This window comes from Misgurnus anguillicaudatus, chromosome 10, assembly GCF_027580225.2.
Source record: "Misgurnus anguillicaudatus chromosome 10, ASM2758022v2, whole genome shotgun sequence".
NCBI classification, from domain to species: domain Eukaryota; kingdom Metazoa; phylum Chordata; class Actinopteri; order Cypriniformes; family Cobitidae; genus Misgurnus; species Misgurnus anguillicaudatus.
The window spans coordinates 2282063-2295110 of NC_073346.2; the positions used below are offsets into that span (position 1 = coordinate 2282063).

At 41.7% G+C, this 13048-nt stretch overlaps 2 protein-coding genes across 15 annotated transcripts; both read right to left on the reverse strand.

Moving 5' to 3' along the window:
- Nucleotides 1-3100: 3100 nt before the first annotated feature.
- LOC129414517 (uncharacterized) lies at nt 3101-5845 on the reverse strand. Its single transcript, XM_073871794.1, has 4 exons — nt 5695-5845; nt 5513-5581; nt 5346-5411; nt 3101-5223 (listed from the first exon to the last, which is right to left on the reverse strand). The coding sequence occupies exons 1-4, from the start codon at nt 5843-5845 to the stop codon at nt 5090-5092; spliced, it is 420 nt and encodes a 139-aa protein (XP_073727895.1). The 3' UTR covers nt 3101-5089.
- LOC129435395 (uncharacterized) lies at nt 5766-11868 on the reverse strand. 14 transcript variants are annotated; one of them, XR_012371398.1, is made up of 11 exons: nt 11681-11868; nt 11498-11547; nt 10887-11111; nt 10479-10618; nt 10138-10404; nt 9395-10057; nt 8944-9262; nt 8683-8727; nt 7889-8453; nt 6597-6723; nt 5766-5905 (listed from the first exon to the last, which is right to left on the reverse strand). XR_012371398.1 is itself a non-coding variant. In XM_073871793.1 (11 exons), the coding sequence occupies exons 1-10, from the start codon at nt 11706-11708 to the stop codon at nt 6701-6703; spliced, it is 2325 nt and encodes a 774-aa protein (XP_073727894.1). In that variant the 5' UTR covers nt 11709-11868; the 3' UTR covers nt 5767-5905; nt 6663-6700. The 14 variants fall into 14 exon arrangements, 8 of the variants coding, with proteins under 8 accessions (XP_073727894.1, XP_073727893.1, XP_073727892.1 ...); XM_073871793.1 differs by having other exon boundaries at nt 5767-5905; nt 6663-6723; XM_073871792.1 differs by lacking the exon at nt 5766-5905 and adding an exon at nt 6268-6404 and having other exon boundaries at nt 6663-6723.
- Between the last annotated feature and the right edge of the window lie 1180 nt (nt 11869-13048).

Here is a 13048-nt window from a genome sequence, read left to right on the forward strand (position 1 = left end):
TAAAACTAGTATCTGGCTCTGTCCTCCAGGTAGGCCACGGCCAAGAGGGTGACAGGGAGGAAGGGGACAACGGGGGGGGGGGGGGGGGGCGGGGTCCAAGGCCCGGTAGACTGGGGTAGGAGACTCAGGCTCCTGCCTGGTCTCTACTATCCGTGGCGCCCTCCTTCTTCCTGGAGGCAGAAATCAAAGCAGTGTGAGTGTTAGAAGTAACGTCCTGTTTGAGCACCTAGCTTAACTTGTGGAGCCTTCTCCCTTGTTCTCGCACAGTTCTGGACGTGCCGCTCACTTTTCCTTTCTATCTCTCCACAGGGGCGACTGGGACACAAAGGTGCAACTAATCCACTTCGTATGACTCTCACCTCTCTGCTGGACACAGCGTACCGTAAGTACAAGTTTCACTCGTTTCCTTCTCGTGTTGTTCACTCTCTCTCTTTCCTTCTCCACAGGTGATGACTAGGACACAAAGGTGCAGTTAATTCGATTCGTATGGCTCTCACCTCTCTGCTGGACACAGCGTACCGTAAGTACAAGTTTCTTCCTCGTGGCGCTCACTCCGTGCCGATCGGACACAGTGTGTTCTCCGTATCTGTCGATGAACGGGCTCAAAGAGGTTAGTATATATGACTTCTAGCAAATGTGGCAGGCTTACGTCAAATGTTTGCGATGTGTCTGATGGGACAAGCAGTTCCTACGTGGCGTCGGGGGCGAACCCTCTCGACTGGCTCGATGGTTACAGAGGGGTGGACGTCACACCTTCTCACCGGGCCGAGCGCTGCCCTCTCCTCACTACCGTTAGGCGATCGAACACTGGACAGGGGCGCCCCTTTGTAGAGGCCTCGGGACGGTGAAGTTCCTACACCTCTCACTCTGCAACAGCAATTCCTATACAGTTGAACACATCCAAAATGACAGCCCCTGATCGTACTCACACGTCTGCTAGTCCTTCTGTTCTCCACCGCCACTCTCTCCAATTTCACCCAATGTCTAGACGGGGAAAGATCGTTCCGAGGCACCGTACTGTTACCTTAGACCTGGAGCACACTCACAACATATTCTATACTGAAGTATATAAGGGCCGACAGCCTCTTCGTCCTCCCTCGACGACGTGTATGAAGGCGGGGGTTTATCTGACAAGACACACAATAATGCACAGCAATCCACAGCAATATACAGCACCACGTCAAAATAAAGGTTTCCACAGCACAAGGACTCACCCACCACACTCTAGTGAACACAAAGGACACCCGTCTTCCTCCACTTCGCTTAGGTTGGATCTGGCGATGAAATATACGGCCTAGTTGGTAGTATCGTCGTTGTGACTGCTTCAGTATGGATTCCTTCGGCTCACCCACCGCGCTATTTTAGGGGTAGGGCCGCCCTCCTTCTCCTGGAGGTAGCTATCACAAAGGCAGATAAATAGCAATGCGTTTCCAATATAATCTGAGTACTCACATCGAGGCCCGTCTCAGTTCCGTTTCAATATATTCCTTTCCCGTTTCCCTTTTAGGTCCACGAATGCCTTCGCCACCATACGACTCCAGCCTGTGAGAGAGAGAGAGTTCCGACAACCACCAGCAACACGCCAAATGAGCACAACACAGCGCTTCCACACACACCAAAAAGCTTCTCTGAACTGTGATTAAACTTGGTCTTAAGTACTGCCCTGTTTAGCGTGTCCTCCAATCACCAACCGCTCTTCATAACTTGGCACAGGTGCATCTAATTCGGCGGTTTTCCCGCCCGCGGCGCTTACCGGAAGTCCGGTGTTCGTCTTTTCCGGTCCGGGCGGAAACACTTCCGGGCGGAACCAAACTTCCATAATTTTGGTTCCGCCCCAAAGAAAAAAAAAGATCGTCACCTTGTGACATCTACTTATGATGTTCACACGGTTTTTACATTCGAAAACATCAAAAGCAATAAGTAATAGGCTATTTTGTAACATGAATTAGTGGCTCTCTGGAGAAATGGTTCGTTTGAAGGGGCATGCCGCATTGAAGACCTGGACGTAAACGCCCACTGCTATGATTGGATAACTTCATTCCCCGTCGTTACATGTGAGGAAATGTTTTCCAAACCTTAATGTGTAAAAATAGCAGCCGAACACACATATGTTTGAGCCACAAAAGATTCTGGGTGCTAAAGATTATACACATAAATGACAACATGGTAAAGTAGAAACAAAACTTTCAACTCGACATGACTAAATTACCGTATACAACACAGTAAGCACGCATCAGAATCTAAACCATGGCTGATAAGTCCTTATTAATAACTTATTAATGCTCTTACATACACATAATGTTATATACCACAGTTATATGATAAAAGCTTTGTTAAGTGTTGGACCTGCGTAATTTTTTCCCCCAAACCAGTTAAGCGCAAACCACGCCCCCTTACGTTACAACGCCACCCCGCAGCCATGACTCTCGCCTCTGCTTCGATTTCATTGGTCAGTTACATCACAGCGCTCATTCCACGCCCCGTTAATCTTATTTTATTGTAAATATCCAAAATACAAAAGGGATAAACGCGCATAGAAAATGAAACGGTGCACACAGTTTAAATGGGTGCATAAAACAACGCATTTATATGCTATAAAAAAGAAACAGAAGAGGAGCTTAACATTGAGATTTGTTTACTGTACAAAAGAAAAATATTCATACACAATAAATATTCTGAAAAGTATCCTAACCTTATCAGAGTCTTGAAAGTAGTCAACAAGAAAATACATTCAAAAATCTTTAAAAATAATAGTTTTGTTTTCAGTCATATTCAATCAAAGAGTTATGTTTTGTCCTTGTAGTTTGTTTTAACATTATGCAGGTAAAGTTTGACTAAATTGTGAGCCTCTTAAATGTGAGTAATGTGGGCGTAAATTTATTTAACTTAAATCATTGTTAAAATTTGGATATGAGAGTTAATATAGCGCTGTAAACAATAGTACCTTATTATAATGCAGTCTAAGTCTAGAATTCAAAAGAAATCAGATGGGTTCAATTTGAAGGGACACTGCAAAGACCAGTCAGCATAGGCCTTTGTCATCCAAGTACCCCATAACTCGAAAGCACACCTTTATTTGCACTAATGTGATAACTACTACTCATATAAAAACATTTTTATTAAATGGATAAAACACAAAACTGCCACTGTACACAAAGACAATTTTTACATACAACTGCTATAAAAACACTTATTGCACAGAGAGAATGTAATTTCACTCATCCTTTACTGTAAACAAGAGTCCGAATATGATTTGAATATGGCTTTATAACCTGAAAGCATTCATTTATAGAATTCATTAATAATACTGTATTTGCATTAACTAATTTACTAATTAACATTTTGAAACATTCAGGAAAAACTAATTAGAAACACTTAACCCATGTGTTTTCTAATAGTTTTAGACTTTTTATAGAGAAATAAATGGTGTATAGTTTAGAACAGCTTGCGTATAGCTTATGTACAAGCATGAGATCCTCTCAAAATATACGATTAAGTAAAAATACCTAATGGCAGTTCCTTAGGATTTACAAAGTTTCAAGGGTTTCTGAGGATGTTAAAGGTGCAATTTGTAAGATATTTGCAGTAAAATGTCCAAAAACCACTAGGCCAGTGTTATATATTTTGTCCAGCTGATTACTATCAATATCTGTAATGTTTTCAACTACTTGTAAATCGTGAGAAAATTGCCATTCAAAACATTGTTATGGGGCAGTGCAGTCTCCTGTCAATGACGTTAATATCCATGTGACCCTGTGTCACCGCCTTTACTGACGTAAAACACATGACAACACTGGTCGAGTTCGAAAAAATAAAATGGCGGCCAAGGAAGCGATTGGAGCACAAATTTAGTGTAAATTAACGTATATTTTCACTTTTTACACATTTTAATTGCATTTATAGCGAGAAATAAGTATTGTTGTTTTCAAATATGTGATTAGTTATCACAAAGGTGCTCTCTGTTTATATTTCAAACACGCTGCCTTTGAAGTGCGTCGGAAAGCCTTTCTCTGAGCTGCCTTCATGCCTTCGAAGTCATTTCCTCGTGAGGCAGCGAGGCAACAAGTCCTCACAGCCTTGAGTTTTCGGACGCAGCCAGTGTCGTGGACAAATGCGGAACTATGTGTTAGCGCCTGTCGGGCTACGCGCTTGCTTATGAACTTATGGATTACTCTTTACCGTCTGCCGCTGGTTGTGTCAGCTCCTGATAGCGTACGGCCCAACCAAACGACCCAAGAAGAGTTTGGAACAAAACGAGGGAGGATCAATTTGGTGTTGCATTATCTGGATGGAGAGAGTTTCACGACAACATTTAACTAGACCGAGATTCTGATCCTGCTTGTGTTTTACGCGATGGGTGAATTGTTTTGATTCGTAACCCTTCAAAAATCGTATGCTATCATATCGATCACAACATTAGTGTGTAGATTGTAATCAGCGTGTCTTCCCACGGATGATATGCACATCAAGAGGTATTGTACAGCAATATAAATGGTCATTTTAAGACACTTCACAATAAGATTTGTACTGTCAATATATAATGTGAAAAATCATTGTAGATTGCAAGTTGAAAACGTAATTCTGTGCTGTGTTAACCATCGAATTTGGACTAATACTGTAATATCTATGACTGAAAATTTCGTTTTCGTCACATATAAACTTACATAATGAAATAAACGATGTCATCAAACGCAACATTTATAAGACTTGATTACCTTATCCATCAACCTGATTTCTCGTTCTCGTCTGATTGATGGCCATCAGCGGTTGAGTTAAAGACTACAAATCCCATAATTCCACGCTGCTTCAGAGCGTCAGTAAACAACATCATTGTTATTGTTTGATCTGGCGCCATCTAGCGGCGCAAATAATACAAACTGCATCTTTAAAGGGACACCACGCCAAAAGGTAAAAAAAAATCTGTCATCATTTACATGTTATTCTAAACCATCAAGTTTCTTTATTCTGTTAAACACAAAACAAGATATTTTGATAATAAGACTAAAAAGACTTTATTCAACAGAATAATACAGGTTTAGAACAACATATGGATGAGAACATTATGGCTGAATTTCTCTTTAATGTGACTTTAGAGATTTATGGACTCACCACTCTTTGAATTACTCTGCACACAGGGTAGGTTGGAGTTTGAGCCTTCAGGAGTAGGTGACACTGGGGGTAATTGTGCAGAGCTGAAGGTAGACACGGCCAGCTGATGGTCTACTGTTCATAACAAACACAGATAAAAATATAATGTTGAAATATGGTCTTTCTGTACAATATACATCCAATAGAAAGATAATAAGCGTAAATAAAAACAACACCATCCTTTCTTTTATACTTACCATCATCTTGAGCACTAAGATAGTACTGATGATCAGTATTGCAGGTTTCTTGTCTTGGAGGCACATCTGTAACAATTGTATACTAATGTCACACTGCTATACAAGTTTTGTTAAGAATTAAACATGTATAATAAAGGTACATACTTGTATCTCTCACTTAAACTTACCTGGAGCTAATGTGCTTGATATAGGCATTTTTTGCCGTAAAGGAGTCAGGAAGTCAAGAGAAACTGAGGCTGTGAAAATGATGAACAATACATATTTCTTCAAATATCTTAAGAAGGTGCAGTAGCATTTCAATAGAGTGTCAGTCCATGTGTGACAACCTAGGCTGCAAAGAAATAATTACCTTTTGTTATTTTCAGCAGATCAGCCCTCATTTCAGCTGTTGTGGGGAGAAAGTTGATAGAGGTGATGTTGTAATTTTGCACTATTGCTGCTTGGTGTTTACATGGTGCCCCGCTATGGCCAGCTGGGCATGTGCAGAGCTCCAACTCCATGTCCACTGTATAAGTGTGTCCTGATGTGGAAGATTTCACCTGAAACTTCTTCTCTCCAACCTAACAGTGACAAAGACATAAAATAGACACACTGAATGTTTCTAAATTCTAAGAATTCAAAGAACAGACTTGCATTCTTGTAAAGAATGGTCATGCCAGACTAGCTTTTAAGAACAAACTCAGGACGACACAAACACATTGAGTTGCAATGTGACCTTGTTGTTCAATTGATCATCTGTAATGACACGAAATGCGCGGAAGCAAATGCAAGTGAAATATGACAATGTTTATTAAATATATAAACAAAGAGAGAGAAAGCAAAGTCAATGCGGAAGTAGCACGGTCCGGGGTTGATGGCAATGGTGGCGTAGACTACGGTGGAAGTTGGTGATGATGGTATTAAGTGCGGCGTTGTTGGAGTGGTGAGCAGTGGTGCAATCCAGGCTGAACACGGGAACACCCACACGAAGACGACGACAATACACAATCCAACTGAGACACGTAATCCAACAGACACGAAACAACCACGCCACACGGGAGCGGAACACAGAGTGAGAATCTGGCAGGGAACAGAAAGTCATGTGAGTATTTATGAAGGTGATGCAATGATGATCAGCTGGAGCGAGACAATCAACACACAGGTGAACTGAATCGCTCTAATGAGCACATGGCTGAGGTGAGTAAACAAACACACACACACACACATGACACAAGACATGAGAGTACAACTTGCCTTTAGGCGGAAATGTACCTGGCAATAAGTCTATAGCACAGTCATAGGGACGATGAGGAGGAAGAGAATCAGCCCGAGACTTACTGAACACCTCCTTCAGGTCGTGGTACTCCGCGGGCACATTAGACAAATCCACTGCTTCCCCCTGAAACACAGACTCAGAAACAGTTAAACAGGCAGAGACAAGACAGGACTTATGACACTCCTCGCTCCAGCTAGTAACAGAACCCAGTTTCCAGTCAATTTTGGGATTATGGGAGTGGAGCCAAGGATGTCTGAGAACAATGGGGGAGAGAGAAGTGTCAGTGATGAAAAATTTGATATTTTTGGTGTGGTTGCCAGAGGTGATGAGTGTGACAGGAGCGGTGGTGTGCTTGATGGTGGGAAGCTGATGTCCATTGAGGGCGAAGTGCGCTATCTGGTGGGTAAGTGGTTTGAATGGAATCTGAAGCTTACGTGCGAGGGAACTGTCGATGAAATTGCCCTCCGCTCCGGAGTCCAGAAGTGCGTGACCGATGTGTGACTTGGTGGACCACCTTAGTCTCACTGGAAGGAGAAGGGATGTTGTCGAGGTCTTGTGAGCAGAGATCCCGCCCGATAGTAGCCTCTGTTTTACTACCGGGCTTGGTCTTTTACCGGGCACCTATGGCATTGATGACCCGGCTCTCCACAGTACATGCACAATCCTTGGGATCTCCGCCTATTCCTCTCCTCCGGGGATAGCCGAGCTCGACCCACCTGCATGGGCTCTAGATCTGAGAGAACGCCGGTGGAGACTTCGCTGGGAAGGTTGAACAGTTCACTACGCTGCTGGGACGTGGTGGAAGACTTCCTTCTGGCTGCCATGGACAGTCGTGCGTCGACCCGGATCACCAAATCCACCAGCCCGTTGAGAGAGGTCGGTAACTCCGCCGTGACGATCTCTCGCTGGATCCGGTCCGCCAACCCATGCAGGAAATGGTCCCACTGCGCCTCCTCGTTCCACCTGCACTCCGCCGCCAGGGTCCGGAACTCGATGGCATAGTCCGATACAGACCGCTCCCCCTGCCGGAGCTCAGTGAGGAGTCGGGCGGCTTCTTTCCCGACGACGGAGCGATCGAATACCCTCTTCATTTCCTCGGATAGCAGGGAGAACGAGGAGCAGCAGATGTCCTTGTTTTCCCACACCGCCGTCCCCCAGACGGCAGCCTTGCCCGTCAGCAGTGAGAGTGTGAATGCTACCTTCGTTTCCTCGAGGAAGAATGACCGGGGCTGTTGAGCGAAATGCAAAGAGCAGTGAGATAGGAATGTGCGACAGTAATTGGGCTCACCGGAGTATTTCTCGGGAATGGGTAACCGTGGTTCTGGACAGAAACTACCCCCTGGAGGTGAAGATGGTGCGGGCGGCGTGGGTGGCGCAGTGGGTAGCGTGGTGTGTGGAGATCGCTGGGAGAGCTCGGACACTTTCGCCACCATTGCGTGGACAGCTTTCTGCATATCCTCAATGACTTTATCTTCGAGCGTTGCGGTGGGTTGGTCTCCTGCTGCTTCCATGTTAGCCAGATTCTTCTGTAATGACACGAAATGCGTGGAAGCAAATGCAGGTGAAATATGACAATGTTTATTAAATATATAAACAAAGAGAGAGAAAGCAAAGTCAATGCGGAAGTAGCACGGTCCGGGGTTGATGGCAATGGTGGCGTAGACTACGGTGGAAGTTGGTGATGATGGTATTGAGTGCGGCGTTGGTGGAGTGGTGAGCAGTGGTGCAATCCAGGCTGAACACGGGAACATCCACACGAAGACGTCGACGACAATACACAATCCAACTGAGACACGTAATCCAACAGACACGAAACAACCACGCCACACAGGAGCCGAACATAGAGTGAGAATCTGGCAGAGAACAGAAAGTCATGTGAGTATTTATGAAGGTGATGCAATGATGATCAGCTGGAGCGAGACAATCAACACACAGGTGAACTGAATCGCTCTAATGAGCACATGGCTGAGGTGAGTAAACAAACACACACACACACACACACACACACACACACACACACACACACACACACACACACACACACACACACACATGACACGGAGGAAACAATAGATTTCCTACCTTGACACCATCGCAGTAAATTTGCAAGTAATCGGACAACATCATCTGATCTCAAAAATAACATTCAGCTTTTAAGCATTCTGGCGTTATAACTTATTACAACATTTCATTACATTATTGTTTTTACTTTCATTGTCGTTATTAAATGAAGGTGTATTTGTATTGTGTATTTGTAAAAATAAACAAACAGTAAATAAAAGTACAAAGAAACAAAACACTCCATCAATTTCTGTATGATTCTTATTAAAATGTATACATTACCTGAGAAATATCAGATGGTTTAATATTACTTTCTGTAGCAAGGAATCTTGACCGGTGAAATGCCTCCCAATGGCCAAGTGCGATATCTGTCACACGTGCTTCATAGTACATCTCTAGTCGGGTGGTGAAAAGGTTGAATAATTGAGGAAGGTTGAATGCTTTCGTCCTTTGAAGTATTTTGTCTTTCAATACACGCATTGCAGCTTCCACATAGTTATTTGTTTGATTGCCACGTGTTGGCAAGTCCCTCCTGTAGCTGAGAGCCCAACTTTCTCGTCGACTATAAAGACTCTGTAAATAGGTCAAGAACTTCTTGTTTCTGTAAAGATAAAATAAAAACAATACAGGAAAACCCTCTAAAAACACTAATTTAAGGCATTTGGATGCTAATCATACCAGAAGAACTTGTAAAATATTTAAGCTACCTCTGCCTATCTACTATTTTCCCTACCTGGTGGTCAAAGGGTTGTCAAGTGCTTGCTGATAGAGTAATTCAACTGTACTCATCTCCCTGGCATAAAGCATGTCTTTGACTATGCTGAACAGTGTTTGTCTGTCCTTCATCTCAACCTTGTGTTCTTTGTTCCACAACGACCTCCACACAGCTTGAAGAAGATGAAATATGCAGAGCAGCTGTTTGGCTTCAGGAAAGACCTGGGCTATAGCTCCCTTTTCTGCCTTTGAGTAATCTGTAAGAAACACACAAGGGCCTGCCTCACCTCGCCCTCCAAAGGAATCATTCTTCAGTAAGGACTTCAGCAGCTCCAATCCCTCACTAATTGTCCTCTCATCTTCTGACTGGGTTATAATTATACCAAGAGGAAGACCACCTGCACAGGTGTGTGTAAGAAGGAGAAACACCCTGCAGTTCTCACGGTCCATGTTACCAGATGAATCCATAAAACACATTTCTCCACTATTGGAAAGGCTGTGTGTTCTTTTCATCAAGGGGGAACAAATGGCTACAAGTGGTGTTCCTGCTGAGGACATTCTAAGCTTAGCACAGGTGTCATCACATGATGCATTGTAGGATTCTACCTGCCTTTCCAAAGCTACAAGCATTCCCTCCCCACTCTGCTCTCCAAACTCCTGTTTATTCACCTTCTGATACAGTCTGCAAATGAAATTGATTGTTTGACTACATTTGTCTGTTAAAGCTACTAATTTGTTTTTATAGGCCTAGTAAAATTTTACCTGTAGCAAAACTGAAGGTCTGGGCAAAGGGTACGGTTGGCTGAGGCATATACATATTTGTTGCCATGCTCAGCCAGCAGGTCACTTTTAAGTACAGCCAGAGCTGAGGTTGGGTTGTGCCCAATCTCAAACAATTGAGTCAGGGTCTCAATTGCCTTGGCCCCCACATCCCTGTGCCTCAGTGCCTCCGCAACAAAGATGTTATGATTATGTACATTGTACAAACGCACAGAGGTTGGGTAGGTGGGTATATGGGGATCTTTGCTCCTGAAAAATAAAAACAAATCGCATAAAGGGCTTACAAAAGCCCTTCATTATTCTATCTTCAAATTTTAACTCACCTACTAGATGCTCCCCTTGCGTCTACAGTATTTACCAGAGTGCAAACCATTTTTGCCCCACATTGTGTATTTTTTGACAGCCGTCTTTGATTAGCCATGCCTGATCGGACACAAACATTATGCTGGCACCTATAATGAGCCTATAGATAGATATAGAACATGAATGACCAAATATACAGAATTGTGGACAAATCTTAGGCATGTTAGATTTTTTATTTATATATTTTGCATAAGTGGTTTATTACTATTTATTACTACTTATTACTATTACTAGTTTATTACTAGGAAAACCTCCCATTGTGATAGATTTCTTCTTATAATAACACTTAATAATTGTCTTAAAATTTGGGGTAAAGAATCTAATGTGCATATATATATATATATATAAATAAACTGATTTGATTTTACCTTATAAAGCACACGTTGTCCCTTACTTGGTTTGGTCACTGCCACTCTCCAACTCACTCCTGATGACTCACTAAGCTTTTTCACCCATTCTTTCACCTCACAAATTTCTTTCAGTGCAATTCTGAGTGATACCTCAAAACTTTTGTGGTCCAAGTTTGATGTGCCTTGTGTAGTGTACGACCGATAGGTGCAGAAATGATAATCATACCCAGAAGGTAACCAGTCCTGTAAAAATAAAAATTACCAGAGAAATCATAATTTATACTCATGTTTTCTGTTTTAGATTAGAGAAATATACACAATATACTGAACCATTTTCCTAAACTTTTCATGATATGGAATAGCAGTCTGGAGACATCAAAAATATATCATGAATATCATAATTTATACTCATGTTTTCTGTTTTAGATTAGAGAAATATACATGTGTTATGAATGTTATACAAAATGACACATGTTTTAGAACCTTAATATAATATATACTAATATAATAATACCCAAATATTAACATCCGAGATCAGTATAGTTAAAACTTTAGGTAAAAACTTTTCATAAAAAGGCTGACATTTGCATGAAATTGGCCATAACATTTAATTAATTGAAAATGTTTACATTCAGATGTGAGGCTTGGTCTTCATTACAGCCAGAACAAGCGTAATCCGCTGCAGAGGATATAAATAGGATACGATAAACATTAAGTTAAAATAATAATAAAAAAAACTTTCACTGAAACCTCCTAATTGTTTTTATGATGATAATTAAATGCTATATAAACAATCAGGCGGCTTATCTTACCGTTTGTCAGCGCCAAATTCGCATCCATAATATTCAGCCTTGCCTTAAGGAGACGTCTGAACCGCTTAGGTGACTACGTAACACCTTTGACCAATGAAATCGATGCAGAGGCGAGAGTCATGGCTGCGGGGTGGCGTTGTAACGTAAGGGGGCGTGGTTTGCGCTTAACTGGTTTGGGAAAAAAAATCACGCGTTGGACCTTTCAAACGCAACTTCCCTAAATTACCGTATACAACACAGTAAGCGGGCATCAGAATCTAAATTGCGGCTGGTAAGTCCTTCCTCATCACTAACTTTTTATATTTCTACCGTTATATTACAGTTGTACTGTTAAGTGTTGCACCTTTATTAATCGTTTGAACATTAAACGATTGATGAAGGTGCAACACTTAACAGTACTACAGACTGTAATATAACGGTAGAAATATAAAAAGTTGGTGATAAGGTGGGACTTACCGGCCGCAATTTAGATTCTGATGCCCTGATGCTGATAGTAAATTAAAACAGTCAAACACGTGTTTAGACACAGATGTTACAACTGGACCTCTATTACAAAGCAATAGTAAAACACAGTAACGTTATCTCAAATAAAGTAAAATGTTTTACTTACTGTGTATACTGTGTCATTTTTGTCAGATCCAATATTAGTTGTGCTTTTAATCACAGTCTCTCTACAAATCCATCAACCATCGACTTGCTTCTTTACAAATAAATCTGCGGTACACAAAGTAAACAAACACTCCCCACGCGCGAGCTGGAACTTCTTTAAAAACAAACTTTAACCACGCATTCCTAATGTTATGTTCCAAGCCTCCAAGTTAAGGTATACAGCGTCTGTGTTGTTCCCAGATGGTTCTTCCACAACGGAAGACTCCGTTTCCATAATTACTCATAACAAATCACCCCGTCAAAATAAAAGTCTCTCCGAAAAATGTATTTAAAAGTCATTTTGGTTACATTTGGCCATCTTTAAAGTAGGGCTGTCAATAGATAAAAATATTTAATCTAGATTAATCGCATGATTTCATGAGTTAACTCGATAAAAATATTTAATCTAGATTAATCGCATGATTTCATGAGTTAACTCGCAATTAATCTCAAATTATTCACACATTTTTATCTGTTCTAAATTTACCTAAATGTAACACTTTTCAGGTTTTTTATGCTCTAATCAGCATGGATTTGGTCGATATATATGCTATATGCAAATGTATGTTTACAACAGCCTGTTTACATTTTCAAAAGAACCATCAGCCATAGTTTTATATATGATTTTCCCTGTAGAAGACCTTGTTCTTTCTCCATTTCTGTTTGCTGCTGCATCATTTGTGACCTGTGCTGGCAAATTGAGTTGGGATGAGCAAATTT